Raw genomic sequence first — 16,011 nt, forward strand, 5'->3', positions numbered from 1 at the left:
AACCTTTACGAAGGTTTACACACACACAATTCACAAGCAAAATCGGTCCGCCCGGTGGACGTGGCCTGCTTCGTGGGCGCTGCGGAAGCCCTAAAGAAAGACTTCCAGAGGAGCAGGAAGGTCAAGGGTGAGGCATAAATACAGTGATGCAACATAACCTTAAACTAAAACCATTTTACGACTAACGTACACCATTAGCACCATCATTTACGACTAACGTACACCATTAACACAACCATATACGACTAACGTAAACCATTAGCACAACCATTTACGACTAACGTAAACCATTAGCACAACCATTTACGACTAACGTAAACCATTAACACAACCATTTACGGCTAACGTAAACCATCAACACAACCATTTACGACTAACGTAAACCATTAACACAACCATTTACGACTAACGTAAACCATTAACACAACCATTTACGACTAACGTACACCATTAACACAACCATATACGACTAACGTAAACCATTAGCACAACCATTTACGACTAACGTAAACCATTAGCACAACCATTTACGACTAACGTAAACCATTAACACAACCATTTACGACTAACGTAAACCATCAACACAACCATTTACGACTAACGTAAACCATTAACACAACCATTTACGACTAACGTAAACCATTAGCACAACCATTTACGACTAACGTAAACCATCAACACAACCATTTACGACTAACGTAAACCATTAGCACAACCATTTACGACTAACGTAAACCATTAACACAACCATTTACGACTAACTTAAACCATCAACACAACCATTTACGACTAACGTAAACCATTTACACAACCATTTACGACTAACGTAAACCATTAACACAACCATTTACGACTAACGTATTCCATTAACACAACCATTTACGACTAACGTAAACCATTAACACAACCATTTACGACTAACGTAAACCATTAACACAACCATTTACGACTAACGTAAACCATTAACACAGCCATTTACGACTAACGTAAACCATTAACACAGCCATTTACGACTAACGTAAACCATCAACACAACCATTTACGATGATCGTAAATCTTAAGTCTATTTCGCATTTCTTTACGTCTTCCATTGGGCGGTGATCAGGTGATGTTCGCGAACCACAACCGTCAGCCAAGCCACAGTGTCCCCCCCACAGCGGCATACGGTCCCCGGCATCGCCCTGGCCTGGCCCACCACCACCCGGTCGAGTCCACCAGAGAGCTGTACAAACGAGGTGTCAGGTGGCGGGTGTCCCCAGGAGCGAGAGAGGTACTGCCACGGCCGGGCCGGGCCGGGGGAGGAAGCCTTACAGACTCAACTCCGTCACCATATAAGGGAAGCGCCCAGGCCCACAGACAAACAGTGCGAGGCGGCCTACGGGGTGAGGGCCGGCCTCGCAACCCATCATGGTATCTCAAGTGTTAACGTCCAGTTCCTCGAGCAGGGGAGGAACTTCCTCACCAGCGTTGCCTTGACCGAACGAACGCGCACGCCCGTCCGTCCGTCCGTCTCCTCCTGGCTCTTACTATACTTGGCCGGCCGTGCTCACTATACTTCACTGGCGCCCGTCGTGTGACTCTGCTGGACTTCAATCCGTTCCACCTTTTTGGACCTGTGGGGGAGTCCGTCTCTCTCTCTCTCTCTCTCTCTCTCTCTCTCTCTCTCTCTCTCTCTCTCTCTCTCTCACTCTCTCTCTCCCCGCGAGCTACCACCCTGAGCGCGCACATCAACCCATCCTCCACCACTGCGAGCGAACACCCCGATACCCAAATTAATTACGCGTCAGATCGCTCCCTCTTATCAAGGTAATTGCCGACGATCAACTGTGCTCCCATTCCACGACCGCGTCTTCAAAACCCGATTTGATTACGGCTGCATATTCGACCCGATTAGAGATAATAGCACCGCAGGCGGCTCAAAAATCACTTCCCGGTGTCCGCCGACGAAAACCGGGTTTCCCCGAGTTGACGAACGGACTAGAGAGAGAGAGAGAGAGAGTTCGATCACCTTCCGTGTGGCATTTTACATTAAAACCCCCCACGAACTTCCACTCGAACTTCAGGATGAGGAAGGGACCTTCAAGGGCGTTTTAAGAAGCGTCGGGTTACAGACGTGTCCTGACGAAGGGAGGTGGTGGTGTCCGCAGCTAGCCGCCCCCCGGCCGCATCCTGCATCAGAAGGAACCTGGTGGAGTGTGTCCTGATGGATGGATGGCTGGCTGGCGTCCCCTGGCGCTAGGGCGGGAGGGAGGGAGGGAGCTCGGGTAGCCTCGCGCGCGGGGCCCCACTTGACGCGTCAACAATGAGAGGTTTGTTGGCATCATCATCATCTCTTATCTCCTCTTAACCCCTTCTGAACTACACTAAAGGGACTGTTTTGCCGCTGATCGGTGTAAAGTAAGCATCCTGCACTTATATGAACATTTCGACTCGCTTAAATCACGTCCTACGGTTGTCACAACCACGCTTAAATACGAACACGGCCATGACTAATAACACCACCAAAGTACGTTCCTTTCTATATCCATAAAAAAATTAACTTTGTTACACAGGTAATATAAGGACAGCAGTATGACGTCAGACATGTCAGACTAACAACATTCACTCACATGAGGTTATAACAACCCTAAACTATAGGAATTATCAAATGTTAACGAAACGATCCATTGTGAGGTCCTTATGAACGTGCAGAAGGTGGTTTGTAGTACTCCGTCTACTGTGGCTACGTGACCCCACCCACTGGCTGCGGTAACCCCAAACCACTGGCAGCGTGACTCTAACCACTGGCAGCGTGACTCTTAACCACTAGCAGCGTGACTCTAACCACTGGCAGCGTGACTCTAACCACTGGCAGCGTGACTCTAACCATTGGCTGCGTGACTCTAACCACTGGGAGCGTGACTCTAACCACTGGCTGCGTGACTCTAACCACTGGAAGCGTGACTCTAACCACTGGGTGCGGTACTCCGACCACTGGCTGCGGTACTCCGACCACTGGCAGCGTGACTCTAACCACTGGCAGCGTGACTCTAACCACTGGCTGCGGTACTCCGACCACTGGCAGCGTGACTCTTAACCACTGGCAGCGTGACTCTTAACCACTGGCAGCGTGACTCTAACCACTGGCTGCGTGACTCTAACCACTGGCAGCGTGACTCTTAACCACTGGCAGCGTGACTCTAACCACTGGCAGCGTGACTCTAACCACTGGGAGCGTGACTCTAACCACTGGCTGTGGTACTCCGACCACTGGCCGCGGCGCTCCGACCACTGGCTACGGTACTCCGACCACTGGCTGTGGTAATCTAACCACTGGCTGCGGTACTCCATCCACTGGCTGCCGTACTCTATCCACTGACTGCGGTACTCCATCCACTGACTGCGGTACTCCATACACTGACTGCGGTACTCCATCCACTGACTGCGGTACTCCATCCACTGGCTGCGGTACTCCATACACTGACTGCGGTACTCCATCCACTGGCTGCGGTACTCCAAGCGGCTACGTGTCGGTGTCTGGCTACGATCCTCAAACCAACTTGCCAGGTAATGTCCGCCAGCGACGACGCACGCAATCCCAGCCTCAACTAACTCATCATACGTCGTACGCCTCAACTAACCCATCACACGTCGTACGCCTCAACTTACCCACATGCGTCGTACGCCTCAACTTACCCACATGCGTCGTACGCCTCAACTTACCCACATGCGTCGTCCGCCTCAACTTACCCACATGCGTCGTACGCCTCAACTTATCCACATGCGTCGTACGCCTCAACTTACCCACATGCGTCGTACGCCTCAACTTACCCACATGCATATCGTCGAAAAAAATATATATTTTGTTTCTAAACTAGCTTATAGCTAAGTCATAGAAGATTTTCTTATACATGTTTGTGATCAGATCATTTCGAAAATTCGTTGGAGCGAGCCCGACTTATGATATAACCAAGTTTTGTAACCGTAACATTGTTAACCAAATGGCTTACTGCAGACAACTTCATCAACTGTATTCTGTTTAACCTCCGATAACTTCATCCGTTGTATTCTGCTTTTCCCAGGACAACTTCATCAATTCTGTTTTTACCCCAACTGCATAAATTGTACTGTTTATCCCCCGACAACTTCATCAGTTGTATTCTGTTTATCCCCGACTTCATCAATTGTTTTCTGATTATCCCCGACATCATCAACTGTTTTCTGTTTATCCCCCGACAACTTCAACTGTATTCTGTTTTTCCCCCGACAACTTCATCACTTTTCTGATTATCCCCCGACAACTTCATCAATTGTTTTCTGTTTATCCCCCGACAACTTCAACTGTATTCTGTTTTTCCCCCGACAACTTCATCACTTGTATTCTGTTTAACCCCCCGACAACTTCATCACTTGTTTTCTGATTATCCCCCGACAACTTCATCAATTGTATTCTGTTTTTTTCCCCCCAACAACTTCATCAATTGTATTCTGTTTAAACCCCGACAACTTCATCAATTGTATTCTGATTATCCCCCAACTCCATCAATTGTTTTTTGTTTATCACCCGACAACTTCATCAATTGTATTCTGATTATCCCCCAACTCCATCAATTGTTTTCTGTTTATCACCCGACAACTTCATCAATTGTATTCTGTTTTCCCCCCGACAACTTCATCAATTGTAGTCTCTTTTTCCCTCCCGACTGAAGAAGCTTTACCCAAGTCAGTATCATCCACTCCTCCTCTGCCCGCTGAAACACACAGATGATGATGACCTCCTCCGCTATTGTCTGCATGAAATTTTGAGATGCACATCTGGACTGGCACGCTCGAGCCACCATTTAAGTTACGACATACCACATTTTTACGACCTGAAGACACACATGGAATGTAGCAACACACGGATCTTCGTTACGTAAGCGTGCTAGCGAAAAGATAAATTACTATAATTTTTTTTATCATTTCTAATTCGGGTCCTTTTACATAAACGCTGGAATAAAACGTTCCTTATGTGTTTGCTGGAATGAAACGTTCCTTATGTGTTTACTGGAATGAAACGTTCCTTGTGTTAACTGGAATAAAACGTTCCTTATGTGTTTACTGGAATGAAACGTTCCTTATGTGTTTACTGGAATGAAACGTTCCTTATGTGTTTACTGGAATGAAACGTTCCTTATGTGTTTACTGGAATGAAACGTTCCTTATGTGTTTACTGGAATGAAACGTTCCTTATGTGTTTACTGGAATAAAACGTCCCTTATGTGTTTACTGGAATGAAACGTTCCTTATGTGTTTACTGGAATGAAACGTTCCTTATGTGTTTACTGGAATGAAACACGCATTAGATCGGGGACTCTTCCGAGGGTGAGGGCATGTCACTATATGGTCAAACTATACGAGGACAGATAATTCAACAGGCATTATTATGAGGACAGATAATTCAATAGGCATTATTCCCAGGACAGATAATTCAACAGGCATTATTACGAGGACAGATAATTCAATAGACAGATAACACCTGAATAAGAGAGTCCCCTTGAAAAATATAACAACAACCCTCGTGCGTGGCAAATTACCAGACACACACATAATTCAGGACAACCGAACGATAATAAAACCGCCCCCACGCCCGTGTGGTTTGGTGGTCGTCCGAAATAAACTAAAAAAAATAAAAATTCTGGTGTTTCACAGCTGACTCTCCTGCAGACCACAGTATGTCTCACGTGGTGCACAGTTCCCAGCCCTCCAGCCTAACCCCTCCCTCCCCACCACATTAAACTGTTAAATTACCCAAGTTGTAATATAAGGTTTAATTCGAGGGGTTTAAGAACTTAACAATGGGGTTGTACGTCTCCCATTTGCTGTAATATGCACTTACTGAGAAATGGCTGTTTGCTCACTCGATTTTGGGAGGGAGGGGGAGAGGAACACGGTGGGATTCACCTAACGCGCCGTGACTTACCAGACGGAAGCTGCTGTGCTGAAGTAGTAGAGGAGGAGGAAGACCAGGGCGCAGGTGGTGTGTAGGGCGCCCTCCGTCACCGCCACCACACCCAGCTCCGGGTCGGCGTGACAGGTAACGCGACCTGGTCCTGCCACCAGGCGAACCAGGTAGCCCACGGACACCAGGTTGTAGCAGAGCGCCAGGTGCACAGCCGCTCGCTCCGGGTACCTGAAGGCTGCCGCGTCGAGCAAGAAGGACAGGACGGTGAAGAGGGTGACGGCGAAGCACACCACAGCCCAGATAGCCATCCACACGCCCGCGAAGGCCTTGTCGCTCGTGTTGAAGGAGATGTTAGCCTGGCACAGGGGCGCACACGTCCCCGTAGCGTTGATGTAGCGGTACTTGTGGGCGTGGGCGTACTGACTGCAGCGACGTGGTGGCTGTGGGCGTGGTGAGGTGGTCGGCGGAGAATGCGGGGGCATTTTCTCACCAGGACCCTCCATGCACATGTGGTCCTCGTTGTTCTCGGGAGGAAATCTCGTACAGTTGAGGAAGGGCGGCCACGGGTATCCGAGCTCGGCCATGACCGGGGCACATCGGTTTCGGACGGTCTCGCACAGGTCCCTGCAGGGGCCGATGGGCGTGGGGACCTGCGGCGTGCACATGGGCGTGTAGATGGAGCACAGGAAGAACTGGAGCTGTGAGGAGCACCCGTATTGTATAAGGGGGTTGAAGGAGTGGAGGCGCGACTCAGCGTCTTTCTGCAGCTCGGTGCCTACCAGGTTGGGCATGGAGGTGAGGTTGTAGCCCACGTCTCGGCATGCGGCGATCCGGATGGCCTCACACCGTCGCGGCCCTCCTGGGTGGTCCTGGGACATGAGCACGGGGTAGTCCGCCCATGCCATCGAGGTACAGGCCACCCACACGCCCACAACCGCCCATACGAGGGCGTTTGTGGGCCCCGCCATGCTGGAGCCGCTGTTATCTGAGCATCTGAAGGTGGCCCACCGACCCAGTCCGGGCTTACTCCTGCCCTGCCAGAAACATCACCTCTGGTGCCCAGTTTTAACGCATTCCGTCACGTCGGACACCGCGTAACATGGTCGCTAACACATCTCACTCGAGGGGTTCGAGTCTCAGTTTCTTACGAAGGCACTCAACATCTCGCAATCCCCGACCTAGAGAGCGAAGCACAACACTAAGCTCGGAGCGAACGCGTAGCCCTCCTCTCCGGCAGCCAGTTGGCAAATACAATGAATGTAGTGTTGGCAGCGTTGAGAGACGAGACGCCCCGCCCCTCTCGCGCCGCACAGCCACATGATTGGTCACCATCTCTCGTCTCACACCCTCCATTTTATGGCTTCCTTTTCCACAATGAAGCTCTCCTGTGACTATACCTTATGAACGTACGAGAATAATGATACTGTCCATGTATGTATTGTAGATTCGAAAGCTCTCGAGAAAAGTCATCCACATAAGAATATCAAAGCGACGGGAAACAACGAGTTTGGACCACTGGAACCGAAGCCGAGAGCACGTGTCATGCTTCCGGACGAAAGTAGAGGCCAGTTAAGTGTGCGTGCTATGCAAACTTGGCATTCTCAGTCGTGCAAATTTCGCATAATCAGCGCGAGTGGACGCAGCATCACAATGTAAATAAAAGTTCACTCAATCGCACTTTAAATGTCTCCAGCGCTGGGGAACTGCATTCCGGTGTCAAGTTTTATAAAATGCAGTTGTGATTATGGTCATCCCCGGGTCGTAAGGTGTTGGTATCAGTGGGTAAACATTTACTCGAGATACAAGATGAATTATTGCGCTATTTTACCACTCCAATCGTAATTTATTGCCACAATTAAAGCTAAGGGCGCTTTGTGCGGATGAATTACACATGGAGAGGCTGTTAGTCAGTGGAAATACTGGGACCTCCCGAAGCCGTCTCTCTCAAGGGGCGCTAATTGCTGAGGGGATCTCTGAGATGGGTCGGCGAAGGGAAACGGTTCATTTGATCTACCTATTGGTTCAGCTGGATCCTCGCGTCGTCAGTGATGGCTGTATCTTCATTAATGGAATAGGGGGAAGGTGGATATCTTACTGAATAAAAACCTGTGAACAACTTAATAAAGCATTCATTTTTTTTTTCTTTTAGGGAGGGATATATGTAATAAGTTCTTTCATGATGTTTCATCCATGGCGGCTTTCTACTCTCTCTCACCATTCGGCTGAGTGTACGTGGAGTGTGGGATTATCCTAAACACCTGAAGGAGGAGGAGGAGGCAGAGACTATCACTGTTCCTGGATGGTGTAGCATTATGTCTGAGGGCCTGAATGATGACTGACCCTGGCAGCTGATAGGTCTGAGGCCTACATAACCAAACCAATCAATCTATCGATACCTCTTGTTTATGGTATATATGTATATATATATATATATATATATATATATATATATATATATATATATATATATATAACCATATCTGACAGGACGAAAGGAATTGTCATTATCTTTCTACTTCAAGCACAAATGACCAGGTAGGATTTGTGCGATGTCGGGATTGATGGAGCCAAGTCAACACTGCAACGAAATCAGTTTGTTTAAGTGCTTGATGACCCGCTGTTAGGACTTCCTGGGCAATATGTTGTTCATTAGTGAATCATGCCATCCCTGGACCCCCTTCATGCGGTGGCTCCTCCAGCAGCTTCGAGGATGCGTTCCACCAGGGAACATGGTAGTGTGGGCTCCTCTGAAGGGTGAGGGAGGTGTGCGATGCTATCTGCTCCTCACGATCCACTGAGGGTGACGGAACCTCACCCTGGAGTGGCATCTCACACGCTCGCGGTGTTACCACCCGCCTGCAGGTGACGTTCGGGAACACCCGCACGTCTATCCTGTCGCTGGAAGTGATGGCTGGCGAATGCTAACTCACTGGATTAGCTTCATCCCGTGCCAATGTCACCGCCAACGTTGCCTGGAATATCACAAGACATGACGTCTTACTCGTATGCCTTTGACGAAGTGGCATATGCTGGCTTCCTCACTCTCATAACACGGAGATGCACCTGTCTGATGGTAGTACCTCGACGATTCGCCCGCAGATGTTAACGCTGACCGTCGACATCTCTGTGGCCGAATTCATCGCGCGCCAGAACACGGCTCAACCGCCAACAACATTGAACCCACCGCCAACCATGCCATCATCAGTTAAAACCACTGACTGTAGTCGTGGGTTTCATCAGCCTTGCCTCCAGCCCTGTAGCACCCATATCTGTCTCGCTAGGCCCCAGTCCCTTCCAGGCTTGAGTTCAGTCCACCAAAATTCCAGCCCTGTCCCACCCCCTACTAGTCTCACTAGGCCCCAGTCCCCTCCAGGTTGTTGTCCAGTCCACCAAGCTTCCAATCCTGTCCCACCGCCCTGCTTGGTTCAGAGTCAACTGACGATCTTCAAAACGCGTCCAGATGACAGACTTTGTGACGAGTAAATAATGAAGTGTTATTTACCGAGTCAAACATACAAGGTGGCAGTTGGAAGGGCCCCCTACGGCAGACTCTGATAAATGGCTTAACACCTACCTGCAGATCGGTGTAAGGCCCTGATCCTACAAGCGATGTATGAATGATCCATTTCTTGTTTTCATGGCTGGTGACTCCGTTCACATTTGACCAAGTTCCAAAAAAAGAAAAAATAATGGTCTCCCGGTGACTGGTTGGTTGGACTCCAAGCCTATCATGAAAATCACGAAGGGTTATCAAATAAGCTGTCGACTTCCTTTCAATGTATCTAACATTCGAAAAATCTTTTAAACACTAAATTCCGGTTTTGAGGATCGTTTTTAAACAACGTATTCTCATTATGGACACGGGCCAGTGTCTTCCATGATCTGATGAAGCAACTGGATGACACACTTCAAACGTCGGTCTACAGGAAGACTTAGCCCACACCATATTGCGCATCGTCAACCAAATCTATTATGCTCGTATAATTCTTATACTTAAATCTTATGTATAACTTTGATGGACATAGATTTTTTGCTCATGAATATCACAGCTACGCTAAAGAAGTCCAATGACGATGAGTTAGTTACATCAAAAATGACGTAAACAGTGACTAACTTCTCCACGTTGATAACAAGAAGAGTTACGAAGTACATATAAAATAAATTGAATTATAAGCGAATGTTATATCAGCAACATCGAAAACGAAGGATTACGATTCAAAGTGTACGTAAACTAGGAAATCATTCCTCGGGGGCCTTACAAAATCGCGGGTTGTATATATATATTTCCGTGCAACGGTTGTCAGAGATGGCATGACGGCAGAATAGCAACGCCAGAGATCTCCCAAGCCAGTACAATCTCAGTGGCTGGGGCTGGCACAGGAGGAGCCTCTCAATGACTGAGCAACAGCCCTCGGCCAATGACCCATAGACATCACTCTTCGGGTGAGGGAGGGAGGGAGTGGTCGTGTGGTGGTGACCCCTGGACTCGATGAAGACCGATCACGATAGATCGGTCTTCACACCCAGATAGATAGATACTCCTCAGTCGATTCCCATCCGAAGCTTCAACAACTGGCAGTTCAAGAAATCTTAAATTCACTGACGAAACGTGTTCTGAAATTACGATTTTTGTTTCTTTTTACGTTCATCTGAAACGCACTATGTAACATCCACCTAAGATTAATACTTCCTGCTAACGATGCGGTAATTTTTGTAATTTAGAACCTCCTCAGAATCTCACTGTTTAAAAAGAATTTGCAACTTTGAGTTTATGTAAATGAAGTTATTGTGTAGGTATAAGATTTCTTCATGACTTTAAAAGAGTCAGATACCACAAGTTATGATGGAAATATCACCAATCCGCGTCTCTCTTTCCCCTAGGCGATATCAACCTAAGGTCCAGTCGGGTGTGTGTGTGTGTGTGTGTGTGTGTGTTGTGATGGCTCGTAATACACATCCGTTGTTGTACTGCTCAAGGGGGAGGGGGAGGGGTTGGGTGACGTCAGACGACCTCCTTGTTTACCCCAGGGTTTGGTCCCACGTAGCCCCCGCTGGAGATATAAACAATTTACCAAATGTTGCACTTCATCGCTGAAGGACTTTGCCTCGTACCTCGTCCAGGATGTAAACTATTTACAGCTCGATGCAGACTCTCGTTGAGGGGCTTGACCACATTCTCCGAACAGGTGTAAACAGTTTACGTATACATTCGAAACCTAACTGGGATTTACCAGGGGAGGACGAAGTTCGTGCTTACCTTACCACGGTAAGCAATATCAGGATCTGATTCTATAACGAATCTGTTAACGGCGTTGTACTACCTGCACAAGACGGTGCAATGCGCTAGGATAGTACTAGGGTGGTGCAATGAGCTAGGCTAAGTACTAGGCTGCAATATGCAAGGCTAGTAATGTGAGGCTAGGCTAGTACTAGGCTAGTGCGAGGCTAGCACGCAAGATTAAGCTGGTACAGTGCTACGCTAAGACCAGGCTAGCGCAAGACTAGTAGGCTACTGCGGGACTAGTAATGGACTAGTGCGAGACTAGTACTAGGCTAGTGCGAGACTAGCAAGCAGATATACATAATAAATGAGGCCGCTGTCAGGGAGGAAAGGAACCTTACCTAACATTCTGCGATTGTCAACATAAGCAAACACAGACTTTCCTTAATCAAACCAGGATATACAACCGCGGTCTGCGCAGACGCACGAAGAACATACTCGCCGGCGCAGCAGTCAAATGAGAATCTATAACCTACAGTTACGTTGGCGGGTAAACAACTACTTGACAGAAAGATTAATATTTACAGAAGTGTTCGTCAGCAGGCCAGAGCTCCGTCTTATGTGCGCCACCTCAAAATACGCCATCTGCTACGCCTCTTACACTAGGACAAGTAGAAATAATCAGCGGGGGATCACCTGGTCGCACCCGTAAATCAATGTTCCTCTATGGTCTGAGGGACGAACACAGGCCATACCCTGCTCTAAGTGGTCATCCTGACCGATGTAACGGAGTGCGTCTCTGGTTATCTCGCGCTCCGTACTATAAAGGAGAAAGGGAGTTTGCACTAAGCACTGACACAGTATCCATCCTCATTTGTTTTACTGACTGTGTGTGAACCTTTACGTTACTGCAGCCTGAGAGCCTTGATTCACACACACACACATACACACACACACACACACACACATACACACGGGCTTTCGTTGTGTAGTGGTTACTGTTGCTGACCATGGTCTACGCACAACCCCGCACAGGTCCGAGTCTTGGGCACGGCAGTCGGCCTATGGTCAGCAGCTCCCTTCAGGACTACTTGATAAAATGGGTATATATATTCTATGAAGGTGAGCACCCACCACACACCCTTACACAAATGTGTCCTTTGGGTCTCCCCGCTGTGTGGGTTCCTTTCCCCTGTTGTTTATCTGTCTTCATCATCTTTCCTTCGTCTCGCATCGAAAACAAGACAACACCCCCCCCCCCCCCCCATCTCTCCACTGTCCCCCATCTTGCTACAGACAATCGGGTGGTTCTCTTGTCTCCCTTGCATCGCAGGGCTCCATCTCCTCCTCACTCACACCTCATCCTTCGTCCTCACCATCGAACTCGTCTGTTGGCGAGTCAAGATGGCCTCTTCTCAGCCACCTCCTCCGCACCCTCTTGTTTCCTCCAGTGTTCCTCTTGTGCCTTGCACACAGCCCACTACTGAAGCAGGCGTGACTCTCAAGTACTCCTCGTCGAACCTTCAAGTCCACTACTGACGGAGGAACAGCTCTGAGGGACTGACTCCTCGTCACACCCTCCAGCCCACTACTGAAGAAGGGCCCTGCTCTCTGAGGAACTTGCACCACGGAACACACGAGGCGCTGGTCGTCTTGACGGCATAAAAACCACTTTACTTCGTCCAGTTAGAGACGCTGGCGCCCAACGTCGGCCGGTCACCTTCCGGACCGCGGCTCCCAGCGCCTCCAAGAAAGGAACCTCGTCGAAGAAGTCTATCTCAGTGAAACCCTGGTCCTCACACTACAACCTCCCTCCCTCCCCATATATGTCTCACTCCCCCCTCTTTTTTTTTTTTTTTTACTGACCTCTCTGCCTCCCTTTATCTTGGCCACACCAGACTATCGACCTCCACCGGTCTCCATAGATGGAGTTCGTCACCCATTAACTTCACGTTACCCTCCATGTTTCTCACAACAGATGGCAGCACTGGTGTCTAAGGTGTTTCCGCCTGCTAGAATCCACGCCGTGCCTCCTGTAGGAGGTGACTGGCCTCCTTCCCAGACCTCTTCTTGCTGGGCTTTCCATTGAAAAAAAAAAAGGCTGATCAATTTGTACCGCTGCATCACTGCAACTTCTAACCCACCCCACAATATAAAAATAAAATGCATTGAACGCGTTGAGGACAAAGACTGTTGACACTTTACATAATCTATCTCACCGCCCCCACTGGACGTACACCCATCTGGAACTACACTCCCTAGACACAGGAGATACATCTTGCGACTGCGCTCTGGACACCACCCACCTCTACGTAACAGACACCGACTCGACGTACCACAAGACTGACCCTCTCTCTCTCTCTACCCTCATAAACACGAATACATTCTTCCTTGCTGAAGACCGAGAGCAATTACTCTTTAATGTCCTGCACTCACCTCCCACGTCAACACACTCCTTGACCTGTGGTCCCTCCTGGTGGACGTGGCTGGCTCCCTGAGCGCTTCAGGAGCCCGCAGAAGAGGGTCGTAGGGCAGGATGGTAAACATGAGTGTGATTAGTATTTGGGTGTTACACGGGGTAAGAGATTTTTACAACCACGTTGCCCAGTGTCTTACCCATGTATACATATCTCTACCATGTCTTTATCTTTCTATGTACGTGTGTATGTACATACCTGACCATCGCTTTGTTTATGAATTAATCTGTCTGCGTCCACTGGCCTTCCTGGAGCCACTACCTGGGCAGCGGTGACCAGCGCATCGTACTCGCTTAAAATCGGCCAACGAGTGAATAAGAGGCTAAAGGCATACACTACAACCGTTGATCTTATATAACTCGCAACCGTGTCTAGTGACCCCATGACCTATTCTATCAACAACTCAATCACTGAATTACATCTTTTTTTTTACACAGTGTTCCCCTAAGCAGCAGGCTGTAAAAAAAAATAATAATGCTCATATTTACATATGACCGCAACGTCTCGTAAACACTTGCCTACGTTAGGCAAACCGATCTCCAAAAAAACCCCCTCCTACATCCACATTAATCCTCATCGCCTCTACCGTGTGTGTGTGTGTGTGTGTGTGTGTGTGTGTACCCGTTATTAATCACCTCCATTCGTCATAATCCACCGTTCCATATTCATCCATCATTAATATCCCACACGTAATCCCGACCATGAGTTAAGAGCATATTTCCAACTCGTTCATCTCGGGCAAGGCGCACGTTCCCATACTCCCCTCACCGCGCGTCGACACCCCTTCCCCCCACCCACACACACACACACACACCCACACACACACCCACACTCACACACACACACACACACACACACACACACACACACACACCCACACTCACACACACACCCACACTCACACACACACACACACACATCCTTATCTCCGTGTGGAAAACCGACTCATTTGACTACCCCCACACTGGTCTTTGCAACGCTATATAAAAGTAGACAACAAAAAACTACGGATTATAATATATATATATATATATATATATATATATATATATATATATATATATATATATATATATATATATATGGTTTGATCGAGTGAGTAACGTAAGGGTAAGAGAGATGTGTGGAAATAAAAAGAGCGTGGTTGAGAGAGCAGAAGAGGGTGTTTTGAAGTGGTTTGGGCACATGGAGAGAATGAGTGAGGAAAGATTGACCAAGAGGATATATGTGTCGGAGGTGGAGGGAACGAGGAGAAGAGGGAGACCAAATTGGAGGTGGAAAGATGGAGTGAAAAAGATTTTGTGTGATCGGGGCCTGAACATGCAGGAGGGTGAAAGGAGGGCAAGGAATAGAGTGAATTGGAGCGATGTGGTATACCGGGGTTGACGTGCTGTCAGTGGATTGAATCAAGGCATGTGAAGCGTCTGGGGTAAACCATGGAAAGCTGTGTAGGTATGTATATTTGCGTGTGTGGACGTGTGTATATACATGTGTATGGGGGTGGGTTGGGCCATTTCTTTCGTCTGTTTCCTTGCGCTACCTCGCAAACGCGGGAGACAGCGACAAAGTATAATAATAATAATAAAAATATATATATATATATATAAGTTTTGCAATTAAAAAGGAAAAAAAAATATCTTCGATCAAGTCAGACTGTAAACTCAGACTCCCTCGCAAAACTTCAAAATACACGTTATAGGTAATATATAATATATATATAATACCTGTATATAATTATATCAATGAGCGTTAATAATAGACATCAACCGTTATCTTACCACTATTTTTTTTAAAGGACAAGACCGACATACCGGGTCGCCGCTTCGAGACAATAATTCCATTCAAACGCCAACATAAATACCCCCTCTCGTGCCCCACAAACGCTGGCATTAAATCAGTAAATGATGCCTTTGTATTAGCTCCAGCGGAGGAGAACCCGGTGAATAATAATTCCTCTCCCTCCTCCTCTTCCACCTCCTCTCCCTCCACCTCTCCCACCTCCGGCCCCTCCTCATTTTCCACCTCCTCTCCCTCCTCCTCTTCCTCCTCCTTTTCCACCTCCTCTTCCACCACCTCTTCCTCCTCCTTTTCCACCACCTCTCCCTCCTCCTTTTCCACCTCCTCTCCCTCCTCCTCTTCCACCACCTCTCCCTCCTCATTTTCCACCTCCTCTTCCTCCTCCTCTTCCACCATCTCTCCCTCCTCCTCTCCCACCTCCTCTCCCACCTACCCTCCCTCGTTGTGCATTACCCTTTCCGTCCAGGGCCCGCGATGTTCCCAAATCACCCGCCAACAACGCTTGATAGAAATTCCAGGCCTGACGGTGGTCGTGGTTGCCGCCGCTCGCCCGGCCCGGCCGGCCCGGCCCGCCTCCCTCTCCGGGGGCGAGA

General features: G+C 48.3%; 1 protein-coding gene across 1 annotated transcript in view; it reads right to left on the minus strand.

Moving 5' to 3' along the window:
* The window catches only part of LOC139749766 (frizzled-4-like), a 97,279-nt gene extending 90,104 nt beyond the window's left edge, over positions 1-7,175 (minus strand). The window contains exon 1 of the mRNA XM_071663993.1: positions 5,942-7,175. Coding sequence (XP_071520094.1) covers positions 5,942-6,891 — 950 coding nt within the window. The 5' untranslated portion in view covers positions 6,892-7,175. The remainder of the gene's footprint in view (positions 1-5,941) is intronic.
* Positions 7,176-16,011: the final 8,836 nt, after the last annotated feature.

This window comes from Panulirus ornatus, chromosome 8 (assembly GCF_036320965.1).
Source record: "Panulirus ornatus isolate Po-2019 chromosome 8, ASM3632096v1, whole genome shotgun sequence".
NCBI classification, from domain to species: Eukaryota; Metazoa; Arthropoda; class Malacostraca; order Decapoda; family Palinuridae; genus Panulirus; species Panulirus ornatus.